Consider the following 23105-nt stretch of genomic DNA (forward strand, 5'->3'; position numbering starts at 1 on the left):
GTAGAGTACTCGGTCGGTAATGCAGAATGTTCGGTCGGTAATGCAGATTACTCGGTCGGTAATGCAGAGTACTCGGTCGGTAATGTAGAATGTTCGGTCGATAATGCAGATTGCTCTGTCGGTAATGTAGAGTGCACGGTCGGTAATGTAGAGTACTCTGTCGGTAATGTCGAGTGCTCGATCAGTAATGCAGATTACTCTGTCGGTAATGTAGAGTGCTCGATCGATAATACAGGTTACTCTGTCGGTAATGTGGAGTGCCCGGACAGTAATGCAGATTCATATACGTTAACTAGAAATTATTTCTGCTTGTCATTGCATTTTCCCATACTTTTAAACAATTATATCTAGAGCTAGTGCGTATTCATATAAATTAACTAGAAAATATTTCATACTTTTTACTGTACCTTTTTTGAAGTCGGTTAAATTTTTTTTCCAAAAAATTATTTTATTTCACTCTTTTTAGTGGCAATCTATAACCAATAGGTTTCATGCAATAACAACAGTTATGAACAATACAGAGGATGACCCAAAAACGTTGGAGGTCCTTGAAAAGGCTTGTTCCGCGGGGTAGGGGGGATTTGAAACAATTTTTTCGTAACGAAGCCTCGAACAACATTTTCGTTAAGAAAAAATTGTTTCATCTCCCCCCCCCCCTCGAAACACCCTATTCAAGGACATCCAACATTTTTTGGACACCCTGTATAATTGCAAATGGGGGATTATCAGGAATACATGTGCAAATACATGTGAAAGGATTGATTGCGTTTGGTAAATTCCTTGTCGAGCTACACCAGAGCATAACAATTTTGCACCAACAATGATTTTAAACAATAAAAGTGTCCATAAATTTTTGCATTTGTGATCATTGCGAAAACCTCTCCGGCAGCAAAATGTAAGGGGTTACATCGATTTCATTGGTTTCAGGCCAAACATACGTGTAATAGTACGCTTTTTGCGATAAAAAGTGATATAAAGTGGTAAAAAATAAGACAAGGACAAATGTTTTGTTATGGGACCAAATGGCAAATGCTCTTCCAGATGCAAGAAGTTTCAATCTGATTGGTTCATCCGTCTCGGAGTAAGAAGCAAGACAAAATCTTTCTGTTTAAAAAAAAAAAACAGGTAAAAAATGACAAATCACAAAAAGTCTTGACAGCAGGATCACCGGGGGAACATGCTCTATAGGATGCAACACGATTCATTCCGATTGGTCAAGCCATCTCGGCGTAATCGGTGAACAGACATTTAAAAAAAAAAAAAAATAAAGTATATACATGTCGAATTGAGTAACCTCCTCCTTTTCGAAGTCGGTTAAAAATAGATTTTCCGCGTTCCGTGGACACTGTTTGCTGTAACAAGGAGGGAGAGCCTATTTCGAGAAATTTACCCTTCGTTTAATGTTGATCCCGTGTTTGAATGCAACAAACTTCGGGCAACGAGGAAATATATATGAGATTGGAACTGAAGCATTTTACGAGTTTACCTTTACATTGCGCGAATGTGGATTTTGCGAAGTGTATGTATATTCGTCTCTACGAGTAATTTTATGAAAGCCATGAAATTGGAATATTTATTGCGCCGCGGTGTGCAATTTAACCCTTGAACGATGCGATTGCGTTATGGTTTATACGAAATCAGATTAACTTTTACTTATTATACATAGGGATCAAAGCTGTTGAAGGTGTTTAGGTATGATACGTGTTTAGAGAGACGAAACAGATACTTGAAGGGACAAAAATACAATGTTACTGTTTCATACGAATGCTTCGTTCTCGAGAAAATTAATTTCGAAGCTGTTGAGCAAACTCTCTTCGAAATAAATGGTCTCTAGGTAGACATTTTAATCCACATGTTTGTTTCTATACTGAATGTAAAATTAATTATACACATAACAGAAACTCGACAGTCGAGAATATTCTATGTTTATTATCAAACTCTTGATTCAACAAAAGCAACCAGGATTTACCTGAACGTAGTCGTTAATCTATATCGTTTTTCAAGATTAATTCATTAATAAATTCGCGGTTACCGGTTTACCGTGTCGAAGTAACTGCGTTAACCGTTAAAATTGCCAGGCTTTTTACTAAACGGTCCCATAAATTGCCGCGAGTAATTGTTTTCAGCGATACGCCGTTAATGTCGCGCGGTCCGAGCTCTCCTTCGTTCGCCACCGCCCACGAAATCCGTTTTTTATGACGCATTACCTACGAGCACGTAACAATGCCTCCATAAATAACGACATTCGAGGTGCGTCGAAGGTTTTCGCGCCAGCCAGTACTGTCGCTTTTTTTTTCACCGTCTTCTTTTTCAAAGCAAAACAATGGAGCAGCATCCGCGACGACGACGAGCGTCTCTCTTATCGCGTCTCAACGCGTATGGACGAAGACAATGCAGCATAGTTGGGATGAAAGTTGTAATTCCGCGCGGTTTCTAACGAAATATGGACAGGAAAATGTCACGAGGCAAATGTCGTAAGAGATAGCGACAGGGCAGTGTGGAAAATATATGGAAATAATTCCAATTTTCCTATTTAGTAGAAAATTAAATGATTACAAGAGATGGGGATGTAGAATTCGAATATGGAATTTCTTTGGATTACATTTAACCATTTTAGCAAAAATTTGTGTCAAAGCTACCTTAAACCTTTTTAGATCACTGGTACACGTGGTTACTACTAAGGAAGGGGCGGGAATTTCGTATTTTTAAATTTATGGTGTAAGTAACTGGATTATGACAAAAATAAAAAGTGAAAAAGAGTCCAGGGAATTCTCCCCTATACAGGGTTAAATCTAGTACGATAACTTCTATTTGTAATGTATATATCAATACCACAACACTATACAAATGAATTATAACGGAGTGATGAGGTGTTAGCACAGTCGCTGCATTTTATTTCGTAACGCAGTCTGACATTGAGGATTGCAGTAGATTACCAGTAAAGTTTCGCGGGCACCGTTGCCAGGAGTTTTCTAAATGGTCGCACCGCGACGCCAAGTCGACGCGTCTCTTTCATCGCGGGGTATACGACGGAAGTTGTTTGGAGGCTTCCCTTCCGTACGCAAATAACGAAATTTGCCCGTGTACACGACGACGGGCGGAGAAAAGGCGTTCCGTGGGAATTCGTGAGAAATTTCGCGATGCATCTATATTTGTCCTGGCTGCCGAGAAATTCGTGGAAGGCGCCTCGTTGAACGCCGGCATTCGCCAGCCCGAGGTGAGACATGGGGCGGACCCACGTCAACGTCAGTGTTTCCACCGTCCCGATGCCGCGATTTCGATAACCTTCAACCACTACGTCACCCTGGGGATCGACCTTTACGCCTGGCAAATACGGTCTAATTATTGTGCGAATAAAAAAAATTGGCCGTAGGTCCGATCGGGTCGAACGATCTTCAGACGCAGAGAACATCGACATTAGTCGATCTTAAATATATACAGGGTGTCCCAGGTTTTAATGGACAAACTTGGGGAGCATATCCTACAAGTGGAAATAAGACAAAAATGTTGCTTAAAGTTTGCTCAGAAACGCTTTATTACAAAGATATAAACAAATAAAGTTAGAATTGATGACGGTAAATTTTACTTTACTGGACATTTAAAGGTCGACCGTTTCGGTCGTAGTTAATACTTAATAAAACAGTAATAAAAAATTTATTTGGAAACATGAAACCCATCAATCAATTTAGACAAACGTCTTCAATAGACATAAATGCTAAGAATACTTATGGGATTGACTGTATAGACATCCTTGTTCTTTGAACAACGAATAGCATCAGTTATTTGCTACGAACTTTTTACTAACCTTCATCCCTCTATATTCCATTCATTGTCCTCCTCTAACCCCCTCTACTTCCAACAAAAAATTCTCCACCCGTGCTTCGCATATTAATAATTGCGGAAGCAATTTTCGAACTCCGCGCAAAGCTCCACCGCGCCTGTGTTCGCGAAGCAACAGGAAGGTGGAAAAGCGTTCCAAGACGCGCGGAGTTTCCCGATACTTCGAAGCAAGAACCTATCCGAAGAAAAACGCTCGGCCCACGAAGCCGAGGCGAAGTTACCCGATACGTCTCGCTTCCATTTGCAAATGTATTTCTTATCGCTGCCTTCTGTTCGCCGGACTAGCGCGAGTTTCGAACTTATTCCCCGCTTGTTGCACCGAGACAACAGGAAGCGGGGCGTGCGTCATCGATTCGAACCCTCGCCTATATTTTTCGCAATTTAAGATTCAGTGGAAGCGTTAAGATTGGTGGAACAATTGAGTGAGATCGAACATGTATAAAGTTAATATAAAATTGAATCATTGCACAAATCGATTAACTCCATGAAACAAAAAGTTCATCGAGCTCAAAGCTCATCAAGAAAGTACAGCCAAAATTGATTCTGTTTTCCAAAGCATACATCTTTCATAGTTTCTGTATATCAGCTATGTCTGATTCAGGTATTATGCATCCGACACATCGATATTCGTCCACTTGGAATAGACCATCTTTCTCTCCATCATAAAAATAACATTCGCTATGGCAAACCCTCAACCTTCCACTTCACTCCCGGAGTCTTGTGTACTTCTTCCTTGAAGGCTTCTCGGGCGAATCCTTGCCCTCACTTCTCTGTGATGGAACATCCTCCTCTTACGAGAAGGATTGCAATCCTTCCCTCAATATTTCCTGGGAGAACTCGAACGGCCGCTTCTGATTCCATAAATGCTTCAACTTTCTTTGGGCTTCACTGCTAGTTTGAATGGATAAATCGGTGACCAAACATCTTCCTAAGGAGAATTACCGTGGGAAACCTTGGGAAAGTCAGCTGGTTACAAGATTTATTTCCTTCGAGCCTTCAGATCTGTTGAACATTATAAAGTAAATAGATTTTAAGGTAGTTCATAGCTCGATCTATCCTTTTTTTCGAGTCACAACTGGAATTAGTAACCTTAGGTCGTTGGTAACAATATTTTTTTTCTCAAATCCGCAGGACTCAACGAAGGTGCCAATCTCGAGCATGCGGAACAACACCGCGGCGAACATCACGGCGTTCAGCTTGAGGGAGAACGACGTGGACGGAATTAATTTGGTAATTGGAAAGGAGATGTCTATCTTTTAATCGAGTCGCCACCAGTCTAACGTTTTTCGTCGCTTTGAATTCAGCTCAGAGTCCCGATCGCGGGGTCTTGGAAAATGAAATATTCATGGGATACGCGTGGCGACGAATCGAGCTACGTTTCCTTGTTAATTAGGATTTTTATCGACACCAGATGGGGGGTACTGGAAATCGGTATTTGTGAAGATGAATGGAACGTAGTACGCGTCGATTTTCTCGAGCGACCCTGAATAAATATTTTAAGCATTTCTATTTTCGAGATTCAATGAATATCAAATATAGCGAGACTCTGTGATATTGTTAGAACTCGAGCAATTTTAAAGGGGACGTTCAACGATTCTTCTTAGTATAACAAAATTTGTGAACTTGATTGGAAATTTTTTTAGAATCTCCAGAATATTTCTACGTTCCTATTTTCAACCTGGCATCGAGTTCACTGTATTTAAAGACTTTAGTAGTAAATAATATTAAATTCACGTTGTAAATTTAACTTTGAAGAGGACCAGGAATGTTGAAATGGAAGTGATAACGTGAAAATATTCTGTATATTTGAATAGGAAGCTTATCCTTTATTTACTGTAACTAAGATACCCAATAGAGTACAAAAAACGATCCCATTCATTAAAAAATGTAAGTTACCCATAAATAACCTCTTTCCCTTTTGTTTAAGTTACCCTTCATGATCCGACGCTAATATAATTTATCAGCGTTCGATATTAGTAGAAAATGTACTTTTAATCAAGCCAGAGTAAACTTCATCAGTTTTTAAGCTATTTTTTCCTCGCAATGCGCTCATATTATATTAAATGATGATGAAAATAGCGAAGAATGGTGGAAGAAGAGATACAATGAAAGCACGAAGTATTACATTCGATATCGCCGTAAAGAGGATCTTATAGTTATAACCACTTCAAAGTCTCTTTAACATTTAGTTCGACGACAGTATCAAAACATCTCTTCAAATATGCATTCGTCGATGTTACAATGATGTCTGCTTCTCTCATTTGAATTAGTCAGGGCTCTAACAATCCTCTTACGTAAAATAAATAAAATCCTACGGAGCAGCTTTAACGTGGAAATTATCGTAAATTGCTCTATGTAATGATAAATAAGATGAATGTTTCCGCATTTACCTTACGTTTGGAAGCGATTAAACGTAACAAACATCAAAGTTTCCCTTATTAGGAACTCATGAAAAACCAGTATAATAAATGTAAATTCATATTGGAGAGTTTCCACTTACATAAATCAGAAGAAATAACTTTGTACATTTAAAATCAGTTGTGAATTAATAGATAATATGTAAAGTATTTACATACATATAATATCCATGGTGGTGTCTCTGTCTTGCCTTTATGTTACTCCTATATCTAAACAGCAATCAGTATGACAAACAATTACCAAAAAATGATACCAAATAAAATCCAAAAGTAAATATTAACAAGCCAATGTACCTAAGATACCCAAACACAATAAATAAATTTCTGTATGTATTAAAATTCCTTCAAACACAATAACAATACCAATTAAACAGAAGACATTTTTTTCACAGTATACACCAGAAAGTATATTTCGTTAATGCCTGTTTTCTATTCCTACGAATTACGAGTGCAATTCCACCTTAAAGCTGCAACCAAGCGTTAAGATAAACAACATTCTGCGCGCTGAATCGAAGCGGTAATTACGAGTGGAAAACAATTCTTCCGTTCGCTGAAGTCGAATTCACCCCTTTGACACTCGAGCGCTCTTTTTCCACCGTCCTCGACCGATTTCCGCCCCGCGTGTTCGCACAGTGTGCGCCATATCGACGTGTTTTAATCATGACTTCTTCACCGTATGCATAATAAAACCGTTTGCGACGTCACTCGCGGAAGAATCGTCTAAATGCGGGCGGCTTCAGCCGTCCTTGGGTAATTTCTTCATTAACCCCGCGGCATAATGGAGCAACGCCGCTCCGCGCCTCGAGGATGCAGCCAGACCACCCCTTATTCCGGAAAATCCACTCACGACACGGTACTTACGAGCAGCTGACGGGCTGCCTTAATTTTCGTTTCATTAGCCGCACCGATTCGCTTTGTATCGCGGCCACAGTCTCCGGATAGAGAGGCCACTGGCACCCCCGACGGTTTTCCCTTTCTCCTATATGCAAATGCAAACACCCCCGCCTCCCTCGGGAACGATTAAGCATTGTTGCTTTATAATTTTGCAAGATTGGACCGACTTAATGCTTCATTTCTTATTACAACGTCCCTGCTACTACGAAGGAAGTCGCTTTTTAAGAAGGGTGAGAGGGAAACGTTGCATCTGGTGGACGGGGTTGGCTGTGATTTTTATTCTTCTTCAGAGTCGTAGAATGGTGTTGCAAAATTTTTCTTCGATTATGGAGATGGGTCTGGACGATTCCAATCCTAAGAATACCTTCTTTTATTTTGTATAATACTTAAGGGGTTGAGGGTACTTTGTGTCCAACTAATGAATGTAATTTCTAACAGCATTATAATTTGAATATACCTAAGGGCAAGAAGAATTTAAAATGAAGTAATACATAACAATTAAATTAACAATGAATAATTTTATTAAGAATGTTTTCCCACATGAAACGCCAAACAATTCTGTCACTTTTAGTTTGACTCGGAAAAAACGATGTTCTTTTACAACCACCTTCTCGCATGAAAACCGTGTCTTCCTGGTAGTTAGGGTAATGGAAGTTCTATGTATTCGGTATATTATCCACATTGAACAAATCGAAGTTCGATTGCATCTACCAGTATCTCTGAAAAACGAGTCGTAAATATGTTTCGAGTAAAATAGTTATCGACCAGAGTCACGGTTATCTCCATCAGCAGCTATTAGTGATCGCCATCCACTTTACTTAAAAATAATGGTCGCTCGGGAACCGATACAGGAAAAAAATGTAACATCAAAGCAATTCGGTTAAACGGACTCAGAAAATTTCCATGCCCTTCCGTTTGAGATACCCATATTCCACGTATGAAATGTTATTGCGGAGAATTCAATATTAATTTTTAAAAGTTACATTGTGCATCAATGATGAGATTGTTGTTTAGATAATGGCTGCGCTTGAATATTAAACAGGTTCATGCCAATTTTGTAGCTTAATATATTTAATGATTTTTTAGGGAATTATTAATTGACAGATCAAATGTTATCTCTCGTAACAATAATTATACGAAAAATTTGTATTTCTTCTCAAGGAAAGAAGTAAATAAAATTTTTTTTTTAAACTTCATTTATTGATTACCAACACTATATTCAATTATGGAAACTTCTTTTGCAATGGCTAATTTAATTTGTGCATGTTATTATTAAGTTACGTATAAAATTGTAACCTGATAATAATGGAAATAAATATGAATTTAATTTGTGCATGTTATTATTAAGTTACGTATAAAATTGTAACCTGATAATAATGGAAATAAATATGAATTTCTTTATGCAACCAAGTTGGAATCAGCCGTGATCTATGATTCGGTGTTCCTGCTGTACAACGCGTTGGAGGGTTTGAACGCCAGGAACAGCGACAACGAAGATCCAGTAACCATCGAGCCTGTACCGCTCTCTTGTGCAGGAACAGAGAAATACAGCGCAGGTCCCAACATTACCAGCCTCATGCGCGAGGTAAAGCCACCACTGGCTTCTTACTGGACTCTCAAACCGCCAGCTTGACAACTCCCTAAGCCCCGTCATGGAACTTACCGACTACATCCTCAGACGGACAGAATTCTTATCTGAATCAAATTTTCGAATAACGATTACGTCCAACAAGGTCAATATATAGGGGAGGTAGTGGGTACACTCATAATTATTTAGGGGAAGATTGGTTGATTATAATCATGATTAACTGGCTCCTAGATCCTAGATCCTATATATGTATAATGAAAAATTGATTTGAAAACATCGAACCTATCATTTAATTTAGACAAATTCGTTCAATAAATACAGAGGGTACGAATATTTATGGGACTGACTGTAGATTAGCGTCTTGAATGGTTTTTATATTGTACCTTGTGGTTTATGATTTGATTTGGAAGATTGTTGTCTTCTTCTGTGTCAAAAACTGCCAAAACCCCCAATTGCTAAGTATTAATATTCTGGAATTTATTTAGACTTTAATTTAGGCTTTCTAAAACTTTACAGCAAATTATCATATGACAATACGACCAATTGAGAATTGAAGTTAATAGGATGTTATTTGTAGGTGTCCAAGGAGGGCAAGATCACAGGGGAGATGTCGATCAACGAGGATGGTCGTCGTAACAACTTTAAACTACGCATTTTGGACATGAGGCCAGGGGAGTACGTTCAGTTCGGATATTGGGATCCAGAGGGTCTTCACACGGTAGGCAGCGAAGAGGAACGCGAGAGCTACTGGTACAAATCCATCGAGCAGAAGAAGTTCATAATTAGCACCAAAGTGGTACGTATTTTTGACCAACTGACTGCATGTCTCTTTGAAAAGTAGTTGCACATTTAGTCAACACTGCAGATGTTCCATCATCGAAATAAATTTTTAAGAGGATTTAGAAAAATATCGCGTGTTGCGTAGACTAAAAGTGATACATTTTTCAGAAAACTTAGAAAGTTACGAATTTTTAAATAGATTTAGGAAAATGTCAACTTTTGAATACATAGAAAATTATGAGTTTCTAAGTACACTTGGAAAAAGTGTTTGTAAGTAAACCTGGGGAACAATCAATTCCTAAGTAGACTTGGAAAATAGTCAGTTTAACAACGGACTTGGAAATATATATCAATATCAAGTAGATTTACAAAAATATTATCCTTGAGAGAATTAATTTCGAATTAGACTTAGAATATGATCAATTCTGAAGCGTCCAGTAGTCCTAGCGATTATACTGAAGTAGTGGTGGCTGATGGAAGATTCCCAATGAGAAATAGAAGTTAAAGCGAGGTAAATCCAATTCACCAGGGTCCACCGTACGTAATGGAGGTGGAGAACAGCACAACCCGTGGCGTCCTAATCGAGCAAACGCGTTACGAAGGGTTCTGCATCGACCTCATCGAGGAGATTTCCAAGCTATTGAATTTTAAATACGAATTCGAATTGGTGCCGGACAAGAACTACGGTACATACAATAAGGAGACGAAACAGTGGAACGGTCTTATCAGACGTTTGCTGGATCGCGTACGTAACACTTTCCAAGTAAACAGAATTTAACTAATCGAGTAAACGCAATTTAACTTTGCCTGGGCGAATGCGGTAGGGTTTTATTCGTGGTACGTTCCTCTGTTCCCTTTAGCGTTCACTTCCAAGTTTCTGCATACCGATGTCAATCGGCGCTTCTGCCACTTTGTTAACATTGCTTACAACTTCTAAATTAATGGAGTACAGCTAGATCGGGGGCTACGCTGAATTATTTGAAGATACTTTTCACTGTGACCAATACTTTAGGGATTGCGAAACATGAAATATAGTTGAATTTTAGTTTGGGGCACCCAAATTTATTGACATCTTTTTTACCATTTAGCAGTTTTTGATACCTAGAAACATTCAATTTTCTTTTTAACCATTCAATGGCTGTGAATGATTAAATAAAGTACGTCAATTCGATAATGCTGACACGAATACTCATTACAGGACGCCGATCTCGCCATTTGCGATCTTACGATCACCTACGAACGGGAAAGTGCCGTCGACTTCACGATGCCATTTATGAATCTAGGTACACTGTCTCGTTATTTACTATTCGCAATTTTCCCAGTGACACTGCTATCTCATTCCATGTGTCCGAGCCAGGTATCAGCATTTTATACAGAAAGCCCGAGCAGAAGGAGCCAGACCTGTTCTCGTTTCTGTCGCCGCTGTCAACGGACGTCTGGATTTACATGGCGACTGCCTTCTTAGCAGTTTCGATAATGCTGTTCGTGCAATCTAGGTAAGGCGGCGAGAAAAATAATAAGCGCGTCTGGAAGTTCCCGTCGTGGTGAAACTTCCCTTCTCGCATTGGTTTGAACGCTTGATCCCGAGGAATCATAAAATTAATTTCCATTTAATATTTCACGTTGAAGGCGTTTATGCCGCTGAATTATAGGAGTGGATTCGTTATATCACTCTTTTCTCGACAATTAAGCGAGATGAATGAATATTTTTATTATTACAGAATGTTTCGTGTTTTATTGCCTCTAAATAATAAAAGTATGAACAATTATCATTGGAGAAAAAAGTGTTTGAAGAATTAAGAACTGAAAAATTCATGTCATGAATTTTATATTCGGGATTAATAAAAAGAACGAATGTATTGCTTGAGAATAAAGAGACATAACTTATTTACACGCATTTCTTTGGAATTATTAATAGGAAGAATTTCGAAGTCGCTTTCGCGTATTTATATGAAGCCGTATATCATAGTAAAATTTGCCTTATAATGCATTCCAGGACAAATTTTACGAGGTAAATAACGTGCACTTCTGACCCACCCCCTACGAGATAATGCCACGAACTTTGCCCATAAATTTACCATCATCTTCAACCTAGGATAATTATACTCGCCCGTTATTGCATATTATTAGCCCCTGTGAATGAAAGTGAGCTGAGTTAGGGAAGTTGGAAAGCCGTGTTGCCAACATATTCCTGATATAGTATTCAGTACGACGTTACTTTTTCAAAGTCAAGAACAATTTATTAAAGCAGTGGTGAAAACGTTAAAAGAATATACGAAGGAATCATTCCAAGCAATTCATTCATCCCTAATAGACATTTAAACCGTGCTCTTTAATGATCCTACTTAGGAGGATCTCCTTATAAATATTTGTTTCTATGTGTGTTGACAATGAAGAAAATAACATTTTAAGAAGCATTGCAATGTTACACACTAAATAATAAATTGCTGAATCTGCATGGCTGTTAGGTTTCCTAAATAAATTTTTCAAGAATCATTTACATCAGGTTCCTAGTGAAATACTTTACGCAATAGAGTGTTACCCATCAGATTGTCTTCTAAAAATCAAACTATCTGTGAATTATGTTATTCGAGGCATTTTGACTATTTAATTTCAGAATGGCGCCCGGCGAATGGGACAACCCTCACCCCTGCAACCCCGATCCGGAAGAACTGGAGTACAATTTCGATTTGCGTAACTCCATGTGGTTCACCATCGGATCCTTAATGCAACAGGGCTGTGACATACTTCCCAAGTAAGTTTTGAATCGAACCAAGCACCTATGTCACCGCAGCACACCTTACCCGCACGCAAAGCCGTGCGATAATTACGGGACCGAAACCACGGCGCGACTGCGACTACTTCGCCTGTGCAACTGCAATCCAGGTATTAAGCATTCGAGCCACTCCGAGTGAAATGGAGTCTCTTCGGCTTGATTCAGCAACGATTAGCCAGCTTTACCTGCAATCGCGACGGGAATAGTACCACGACAATATCTGTAAGAAATTCTGCAAGCACTTCTGTATTTTGTCCCCTTTCTATTTTTATCAATATTATTGTATTTCCCTTTTTATTCAAATTTATGGGCACAGCAGTCGATATCTTTGAAAAACTTGACTGTTTAAAAGACATACACATATATACCTTTTGCATTTGGCATTGTTTTTTTTTTTAAATGAAACGAGAATAAAAATGAACCCAAAAGTATAATTAATACTTTCGAAAGTATTTGAGGGCTTCATACGTTCAAAAATAGAGAAGTGCAACAGAGTTTCGATCCTTCAGTATCTTGAGCCTGGAGGCGCGCGGAGGGTTCGCGATAAAAATCCTCCGCGCGCACCGTCGGCATCCCCGATCTCATTATTCTACTTAAGGGAATAAAATATCGCGGATCGCTAGCAGAAAAGCCTACAGAGACGGTGCCAAAAGCAGACGCGGCGGTTTTTTTCCCCTCCCTCCGAGCCGTTCCCGCGTGTCCCAGCAACCCGAGGCGATCCTCCTTTTTTCACGACAATTAAGCTTAACGAGCCGCTGTTTGCCTGACATATTTGAGGCGGCTTCCCACTTATTAGCGCCGTCACGGCGCTAACTCTTCGCTCGTAACGTCGCGCTTGTTTGCTCGCTACATACTGACGACGAACCGACTAAAGACGACGTCGGCTAGGAGGTGGACAACCAACAACACCGCGCCTCCTAACTGCTTCCTGTACGCCCTTGTTTATGCTACCAGGACGAGGCGTGGATTGCCGTGATTTGCATGTAAGTAATATTTTGGGTATAATTCCGCGTCCCACTCGACGCCGTGCACGGGAAACCGCGCCGCCATTGTTAATTTCCCGCGACGGTAACGGCTCCGTCGTAGACAGGCTGTCTGGTAGCTGGGAACGGGGGTGATGCGAATTTAAGATATCTTTAGCGTTGTACTGCTGAGATGTACTCAGTACAGATAAAATAGTGGAACTGCTGGCATTGAAATGAATTTCAACTGTTGAATACAAGGCTCTCGTAGCCAGGAGAATAAAAGTAGAGAGCTGGGGATGAAGATTAGATTGGTAGCTTGGAATTCTTGGGTTTTCGACGAGTTTTTTTTTATCGTTTTGTAGAGATTAGTTCATTTAAGCTACATTAATCTGGAGTGGAAATATACAGGACTGACTGTACATATTATTTAATAACTATTCTGTCTACCACTTGTTCCTCAAAACATAAATCTTCCTCGTCCGCCAGTGACTCAAGTTTCATCCTGGCTATATTTGAGAGTATTAAAATACCTTTTCAACCCTCCCTGTAATTCGGAAATTAATTTCCATGACTTCTAGAAGCCCCCATCCCTCATCGATGCGATCTCCATCGCATGTTCGCAGCAATTCAATCGCAATTTATTAATCGGAGGCGCCGTTTGCGAGGAAACAATGTCCTTTGTTTCTGTTTTCCCAGTCCCTTTCGATCCGCACGCCCGCGCAAGACACGGATGGAGGATATCCATGTACGTGTACACTATTCTCTGCAACGTCATTTGCATACGCGAACCTTAACTTGCGCTTAATCAGGAAAGCGCGGTGCGTGCTTCTTGCGACACGTCGTCTCTGCCGGCTTCTGCGCTCGAAATTGAATGGCAAAATAATAGGAATTCCCTCAAATCCCTTCCAATTTCGTCCAATGATTGATTTCAATAGTGGCAGATTGATCTCAGTGTAACTTAAATTATAATTCAGGATTTATTTCGCTATACTCAGATTGTCGTTTGTGTCGACGTCATACTAAGTCGCTTCATCACAATTTTCACGTGAAACTCCTGTTTGGTGGAAGCAATCTCGCTATCAGTGTGAGCTGATCTGTTTTGAAGATAGTCGAAAGTTCATCAGCTCGTTTTAACTACTAATTTTACTGATATTAGTTCAGAATTTCAGTTGAACACCTAAATCTCTATAGTATCGCAGCAAAATGCTATTGTTTAATATTCGCGCAAGCATTTCAGGGGGTTATACATATACACTTGAGCACTACGAAGGAAAGGTTAACTTGGGGTGGAGTGAAAATAATACCTGCACCAACGAACGTGGAATAAAATTGTGCAATTTTCTCACCCTTTACGAAAACTTTTCTCTCCTTATAAATTATTGATTTGATCGTAACACGTGTACTTTTCAGGGCACCCTCGATTCGCATGGTAGCTGGGATGTGGTGGTTCTTCACGTTGATCATGGGCTCCTCGTACACTGCCAATTTGGCTGCGTTCCTCACGGTCGATAAAATGGACAATCCGATCAAGGATGTGGAGGACCTAGCCAAGCAAACGAAAATCAAATACGGGGCTGTTCGAGGCGGAGCCACGTCTGGCTTCTTCAGAGTACGTTTCAACCCCTGTCGAACTTCTTTCACTTTTTGAAATATTTACAGCCCGTTACAGAAATATATTTCAAACAGTTTGGTCTAAATGTGACGGAAGTGCTTGTTCAAATTAATTACACAAAGACTAATTTTAGATAAAAATTGGAACGTCACATGTGACCCTCTTTAATACGATAACATCTGTAATAATAATGAGACGAATAAAATAAAATTGCGATAAGGGAAACGAGAGTATTGAATCGATTATGTGCTGTCTTGTTCTTTGCACAGGACTCAAATTACTCAACTTATCAACGTATTTGGGCTTCGATGATGGAGGCACGCCCAAGCGTTTTCACGGACTCCAATGACGATGGTGTCAAACGAGTCCTGAAGAAGCGCGACTACGCCTTCTTCATGGAGTCCACCACCATCGAATACAGGATGGAGAGACAGTGCGATCTTGACCAGGTTGGGGGGCTTATTGATAACAAAGGATACGGGATTGCTTTGCCGCGAAGTAAGTTAAGATCGAATTATCATTAGGTGTGACACCTTGTCCATCAAATTGCAACATCAACAGTACGACAGGTCGGACCTCGGCTCTGATCAATTTTAATTCATACCTTCTTGTAGATTCCCCGTACAGAACACCTGTAAGCGGCGCGATACTGATGCTACAAGAGAAAGGGGTGCTGCAGGACCTGAAGACGAAATGGTGGAAAGGGCATGGGGGCGGCCAGTGCTCGAAGGGGGATGTAGAACCTGCGAACTCGAGCGAGCTGGGGTTGGCCAACGTAGGAGGTGTGTTCCTGGTACTCCTGTTTGGATGCTGCGGGTCGTTCGTCATCGCCATCTGCGAATTTCTCTGGAACGTACGAAAGGTCGCCGTGACCGAAAAGGTGATTAAATTAACCCTTTCCGCTCGGATATTCCCTACGAGGAGATATCGTTCACCCTACGTCATTGATCGCAGAATAATTTTAATAGTTCCTTCTCTTACAACAAAAAAAAAAAAAAATTGCTTCCAAACGATTCCCTAAAAGTTCGAGACAAAGCTCGCTTCTTCAAAATCAGTCTAAAAACAAAAAATTACCTTCGTGGAAAGATCGACGATTGACTCATTCATAACACCGAAAGGAATAAAAGTCAGGATCTCGGGAATCCTTATTGCTTGCTCCTTCGAGCTGTAATGGACAACAGAGGGGGGGGGGGGGGAAGTTTCATTACGCGATTAAAACGCGACCGGCGGAATAAACGACGCTGACTTAATTAAGCGGTGCCCCGACACGAAACGATTTCTCGTCGGCGTTCTTGCAGGTCACTCCTTGGGAGGCGCTGGTAGCGGAATTGAGATTCGCTATGAACATTTGGGCGGAGACGAAACCCGTTAAAATCTCGAAAAGCAGCGGCACGAGTTCGATGGAAGGCGGGATCGGCAGAGGAGCGTCCACGGCTCGCTCTATAGTCGGTTCCTTCCTTCGCCTGGACGTGTTGGACAAATTCGACAAAGATAACAACACGAACAATCGCAGCGACGATCGCAAGATCAATTAAGACGAAGACGAGTATTTACGGACCCCTCGATGCTGTGTAACAGGAGCCGTTATGGCGGTTATGGTGGTTGACACTAGGTTTATGTTGATTTATGTCGTGTTATGTGGAAGTTGATTTTCTAGAATTAGAAGGCTTAGACAAAAATGAATTTGTATACAGTTAGTCCCATAAATATTCGTACCCTCTGTGTCTATTGAAGAAATTTATTTAAATTAAATGCTAGGTTTGATGTTTCCAAGTGTATGTTTGTGTAAATATGTTGATGTATATATTAATATATACATCTATAAGCTTATTCGTATACATAATTATAATAAAAAATTCATTTGGTAATATCGAAACTATTATTTAATTTAGTCAAACTTCTTCAATAGACATGGAAGATACGAATATTTATGGGACTGACTGTATATGCTTTATGGATAAAAGTCAGCATGAGGTCTCCATAAACCTGGTGTTAAGATCGATTGCCAGGCCACTCAAAGGTGGATAATAATTTTGGAAGAGGAGTGGGGGATAGATAACTTTTTAGAAATAAGTAGACAAGAGACTTGGAATGAAATAGATTATAGGAGGAATTAAAAGTAGAGAAGTGTCAATTCATATTTTGTTCTTGCTTGATCAGTGGATCGTTTGGTAGATATAATTTCTGCAAGAGCAATCCTCTGGAGAAACAATAATTCTCCCTGTGGAGATAAGATCTGATTGCTCTACAACCGTGATAAATTACAAATTATATCTCCATCTCAAAAACAGAGTCTGAATTGTAGAATTAAATGTTTGACAACGGACAAATGTGTCCTTTTTACATACTACGTAACTTAATTTATTGTACCAATAAATGAACCAAAAAAATCCAAAGAAACATACCTCGATACAGTTACCATTCGTATAATTTAGCCGGTGACAAACGACCAGGATTAGGCGTCACAAAACAGCAGAGCTCGTGAGGATGACTCAATGAGCCATGAAAGAAAAGTGTCCGTCTTGTGCCACCGCGCATGAAGTCGTCATTCTCGTGAACGGTCGCACAATGATGACGTCGTGGAAGGCAGAAATCTTCGCTGTAGGTCCAGAATGGAATCCAACAATATTTGGACTCGGCCACAATGGCGCTAACGAACCGTGCCCTTGGTTTAGGAGATTTTCGTCCCGAGAGATCACCTGGAAGTCCCGCGATACCGGAACCCCCGTGAGAGCAGGCCGGCATCTTTGTGTCATTATTACCAAGAGACGTTCCTCCGCGTAAGCACATCGATCCTCGGCGCAAAGGACACTTTTAACTTTACCGACCCGAGGCTTGCGTCAGAGGCAGCCCGACGACTGGTCACTTAGGCGACGCCATAAGTCTGCCGATTTTTCGTCTTCCATCGCTCTTCAAGAGGGGACATCGTTGAAGTTCTGTGGACACCCAGGAAGAATCTGTTGCAAGATAGCTCTTGTGGATGGTTGTTTCGAAATAATCATCGTAATAATCATTGTCTGTAGATGGGTACATTATAGGTACATGTACGGCTTAATTTTAATATTCTAGGTATCAAATTTTAATGAGCAAAACTTTGAAAGAACCTCTTATGCAAAAATTTCCGAACGAGGTCCCGTTCGAATTATTTTTATTACAATCAAACACAAATTTCCTGGGTATGACTATCGCGATCGCCCATAACACCGGTGGCGAGTTCAGTCTCACTTTCGTTATCAGGAATTTTTAGAAAGTAACTTAATATAATTGTATAACTTACAATCCATTTAACATTGAGCGATTTATTGCGATGAATCGTAAATATAATTGTCATTTTTTGTAAAGTTTCTGAATTTTTTACAGCACATGTACGTCGTTATAAAAGTGAATACTCGTACAAAAAACGTTTTCATAAGAATAATAATGACATTTGGTTCGTTAAGCCCATGATTTTGCTACATCCGTGCTCGTTATAATCACGTTCGACTACATCCATTTGTCGAAGAGCTGCTGAAAAAATGTCAACTGACCATAACTAAAAATACTCCTGGTGAGGTTGTGTTTGGACTCATTTGTATCAAGAAAATTCTATTCGTCCGTTTAAACGAGCACGAATATGCAATGAAAAATGTACAAATTTTTATTTTGACCAGTGAAACTTCAATGAACGTACCTTATCGCTTCTTATCGGTGTGGTTTCCAAAGCTCAAATGCATCGATCCTACAACGCAGCTCAAACACGACGCGAAGGATTTCGGCGAATAATATATCCTCCAGCATATCAAGCTCTAAACGGTCTGAGCTTCCCGGCGGCTCGTAAAAGACACGTCACCGTGACCGTAAAAAGCGGAAAGTTTCGTTTCATGAAACGCCCGCGATTATGAACGTCCCGTCGCGAAAAATACCGTACAGTTAACAGCTCGTTCGGCAGCCATAAATGTTGCCCGTAATCGTGTTACGCGCTTTTATGGCCGCAATGAAAAGGAGTATTAATTGATGTCCTTACACCTTTATCACCAAACTGCTGGTAGGCACGGCGATACGACTTCATACTTCGAAATCCTTTGATTCGTGCCGGTGGAAATTAACCGCGTCTGCGTTTCGCTTTGTGAACGCCTCGCCGCCACCGAGGATCGAATCAATTTCCGCGTATTTCCCGCGCGGCGTAATCGCATGCAACCGGGAGAATTCGCGTGTAATTAGTGGGTGATTGGGAAAGACTCGGTGCATTCTGAACGGATGGCATTGCATCGGTACAATGCCCGTGCCGGACAGCTGAAGAGAATAGGACCTTGATGGAACTCAGGCTGGAAAACCAGATTTTTTAGATGATTGGAAATCAGATATTTACAGCTGTTCAAAGCTGACGTGTCAGTATTTTTTTACAATGGGAAAAATTGAATATCTTGTACCGATAAAATGTTTATTTTTCGAAGCTGTGGCACCAGAAGAAATTCATAAAAGATTGTTAAAATTATATAAAGACTCTTCATCTTAAGTGCCCCACCTTTTTGATGGACCGTAATGCATGGTGAGACATTTTTAATCCCACCTCGAAATTTTGCAATAGCTGCATGTGTATAGGTGTGATACCTTTATTAATAAAAATATAACAATTTTGTTTGATTTAAAACGCAATAAAATTCCTGTGCAACATGGATCTATTTTATGACCTGAATTCCTGTGCCGCAAAGAGTTAAGGGGTTGAAATCATTCTATCAAAGACTCGCTAAATCGTCTAAAGTCGCTATGTAGTGTACCTCACCCAAAGTGTCATCGAGCGCAAAAGATTGAGGCGGTCCAATTGAAGCTAGCAAAGCTTTCGCTATCCCCTAATCACCCAGGAACACCTTTTTACACAACATCTTCCTCGAAGTAGCTTGTCGGCGGTGTGCTTTAACGTTAGTCCCGACCCTTCACCGGGACGAACGTTACATTTCCCTGTTCCCCTGGTCGATCGGCTGCACGAGGGTCGACGGAGTGGCTCCGCCAGTGGAAAGACACCGGGAGACGTACGAGGATACAATTTTACGATCCTATTTGAAATTCGGCGCGGTCGTAAAGGACATGGGAGCGGGACGTCAGATCTCGAACCGACGGTCGTGATTCCGTGCACCTGTTGTTTTCGCCGGGACGAGATAAGATCGTGGCTCGCGCTCGCGAGTACCATCGGTAGGAGAGTGGCTTCAATTGACCGAGTCAGCCATGCGAAGATGAAGATGTATCGTAGATAACACCGCCCCGTACACCTGCGTAACGGCCGCACCGCGCTCGTACCATAAAACTTAATTAACCCCTCGCACGACGATTTATTCCCTCGTCGATTAAGGGGATACCTCGATAATCTGAATCCGCTAGACGCTTAAATCCTCGCCCGTTTAAATTACACAGATCCCGAGTTTTACTAGTCACGTTTGCACGGAATGGATTCCGCTTGGTGCTCCGCTGCGAACGCGACGTTTTATTGGACGAGGGTATCGTTCGAGGGGTCCTCTCAATTTGGCGCTTAAACAAATGGGGCACCTGTCTGGAATTTATTTTTATTCCAAGGGTGGGGTTATTATATGCAAGTGTCGAGTACATGGGAATTTGAAGTAGCAAATGTGGACTGCGACAAGGAAGGTTGCATTCGGGTTGCTGCAATAAAGTTTTCCTTAAATGGAAAACTTACACTTTTCTTGATTCTTACTTGAACTGGATGGGGAATATTTCATAATTAGTGGTTCCTCGAAGCACGAGGAGATGGAGACCCCTTGGCTATGATTTCTTCAGGGTTGATCTGGGATATCTGGGATACTAGAACATAGCCAAAGGGGTTCTTGTTTTCCCCGAGAAACAAAGATGTTTTCAAGGATACTCGCGGTGGGAACCGCGAGGAGATGGACCACATGGCTTTGACTTTTCCAGAACTGATCTAGGATGCTGGAACATAGTTCCACCACCGTCTTTAGAGACTCGTAGTCACTTTTAAGCCAAGTGCCAGAAGTCCCAGTTCAATCCTTCCATCCCCGACCCCCATACGTTACATTCACCCCCTCGGCAACCTAATCGCCTCTGGCGAATATCTCGAGTCCCGATACGAGCAAAGGCCCCCAGACGAAAGTGGTCTTCCCGTCGGGGATCCTAGTCCCCGTTCCCGTCGTTTGGAAATTAGATATCACCGGATAAACCGGCGCGGTATCAGCCGGCGGCTAGCCCCTCCGTTCGAGTGACATTCGCGAAATGGTCGGCATACCACCGCGCAGAGGAACGACGCAGGTAAGATCGGCGAGCGGTGTCGTCCACATAAAATCCGAAGGTGTTAAGCAAGGAAGCGTGCATGGAAGCTCAAATGGTGAGACCCTCTCAAAGGAGGGAACCGCGGCGAGCTGAGAGCGCCGTGGCTCGTAGGAATTGAAATTGATTTCGGTCGACTTCCATTACTCAAAGGGGACCAGGGAACGCGCACCGACAAAAGTCACAGACCGATCCAACGTGGATAAGAGGCTTGCCCCCGTAGCGGAGACCCGCTCGAACGAGACGAGAGGTTCCAGCCGGCCGTGCCCCAGGAATTCCTGGCGAGTTTTGCCAGCAGGAGAGGGAGCCGAAACTTTCCTCCCTCCCTCCTATCGCGAGCCGTCCAAACGGTGGTGTAGAATCAATTTTTGGGTGGCTGAGATCGTCGGGGATGAGCTGCACCGGTTCGCGAGCTGGCTGTTTTTCGAGGGAATCTCCGCGAGGTGCGATCTTTTGTCCCATGGAGAGATTGATTTGGATTACAGCGGGGGCTTTCAAACTTTTTTCGACGTAAAGAGGCTTGAGGGAAGAGAGGGCTTTGTTTGGAATTTGTGGACACAGGATGGGTTTATTTTTTTATTGATTTTGTGGGAGTCGAAATGGATGAGGAGTATCCTATAAATGGATAATTGAGAGCATTTTTATTGCAAGAAAAACTCGTTGATCTGATATATGAGTACTTTAGGGAACAATAATGTGCAGCTTTCTTAAAGGAGTATATTTTGTGTCTATTCTTGAAGAATACCCCTGGTGCATAAATAACAAGAAGTGCATATCAAAAATTATATCTTATTTACGAAGGAGGAAAATTTCCAAAGAAATATAAACAAGAATTAACAAGACATTTATAATTATTGTTAGTTATTCTAACCTTAAGTCATTCCGTATTTATTTTAATTACGTTATGATTCACAGATGTATATAAATGTTGAACGTAACTCACAGCGGTCGCTAATGGTTTACAAGCTGATGCGACAATAAATAAATAAATAATAAATAATAATACCTCTGTTGACTTTCAGTCCTTAGAAATCGCGTTCTGACATTTGCGTACCGCTTCATACTCCACGGGATAACTAGCGAAACTAAGTAGGGACGTAGCCAGAGGCCAATTGAAAATAGACACTAACCGATTTCGTTGAACCCAAGTGGAAGAATCTCTCAATTGTGTTGCCTCATTAATGAACAAACTTATCTGAAAGTCTTGAAACTACTCCGAAACAGGGGTTCGTCTAATTCGTATCCCGCCAGCGTTTATCGTCAACGTCCAACCATCTCCGCTCCATATAGTAAAGTAATAATTTCGACACGTTTCGTGTTCAGAAGTTGCTCGACGTACAAATAATACGAGAGGAGTCGACGCCTCGGCGCCTTCTCCGTTGAAATTCCTACGATCTACGATAAACTATGCGCGGCGTCTTTTGTTCTGGATACACACCACGGAATACGTATTCGGAAGCGTCTGAGGCATCCTCGGCGTATTCAGATTCCTGTATGAATAAATTCCGCGAATCGTACAACCTACCGCCCTACGATGGTTAATTGTAAAACTTGTTGATGAGTGAAACTGAACGGGACTTATTGGGACGATCCACTTTCAGAGAATCATGCTTTATGTAATATGTGAGTATTTAGCTTTGAAGTGTCAAATTCACGTCGAGTTATAATTAATACAATTAATATATACAATTATAAATTAATTGATTATGTTGATATAAGAGCAAACAATGATTGAAACTATTTAGTAATTTCCCACGATGTTTTATATTGAAATTGAGACGAATGTACAGTTAATCCCATAAATATTCGTACCCTATATATCTCTCGAAGAAATTTGATTAAATTAAATAATAGTTTTGATATTACTAAATCAATTTTTCATTATAAATATGTGTATGAATAAGCTTATACATGTATATATTAATATATACATCAACATATTTATACAAATATGCACATG

At 40.8% G+C, this 23105-nt stretch overlaps 1 protein-coding gene across 3 annotated transcripts in view; it reads left to right on the forward strand.

Moving 5' to 3' along the window:
* Positions 1 to 19547, forward strand: part of LOC128875807 (glutamate receptor ionotropic, kainate 1-like) — a 69041-nt gene extending 49494 nt beyond the window's left edge. For 2 of the 3 annotated variants that reach the window (XM_054121707.1, XM_054121719.1), the window contains 11 exons: positions 4972 to 5070; positions 8563 to 8736; positions 9317 to 9535; positions 10049 to 10264; positions 10718 to 10802; positions 10877 to 11015; positions 12137 to 12274; positions 14671 to 14869; positions 15142 to 15370; positions 15487 to 15752; positions 16171 to 19547. In XM_054121707.1, coding sequence (XP_053977682.1) covers positions 4972 to 5070; positions 8563 to 8736; positions 9317 to 9535; positions 10049 to 10264; positions 10718 to 10802; positions 10877 to 11015; positions 12137 to 12274; positions 14671 to 14869; positions 15142 to 15370; positions 15487 to 15752; positions 16171 to 16407 — 2001 coding nt within the window. In that variant the 3' untranslated portion in view covers positions 16408 to 19547. The remainder of the gene's footprint in view (positions 1 to 4971; positions 5071 to 8562; positions 8737 to 9316; positions 9536 to 10048; positions 10265 to 10717; positions 10803 to 10876; positions 11016 to 12136; positions 12275 to 14670; positions 14870 to 15141; positions 15371 to 15486; positions 15753 to 16170) is intronic. The other variant, XR_008456888.1, reaches the window with a different exon arrangement.
* The last annotated feature ends 3558 nt before the right edge of the window (positions 19548 to 23105 follow it).

Source organism: Hylaeus volcanicus, chromosome 1, assembly GCF_026283585.1.
Source record: "Hylaeus volcanicus isolate JK05 chromosome 1, UHH_iyHylVolc1.0_haploid, whole genome shotgun sequence".
Taxonomy (NCBI): Eukaryota; Metazoa; Arthropoda; class Insecta; order Hymenoptera; family Colletidae; genus Hylaeus; species Hylaeus volcanicus.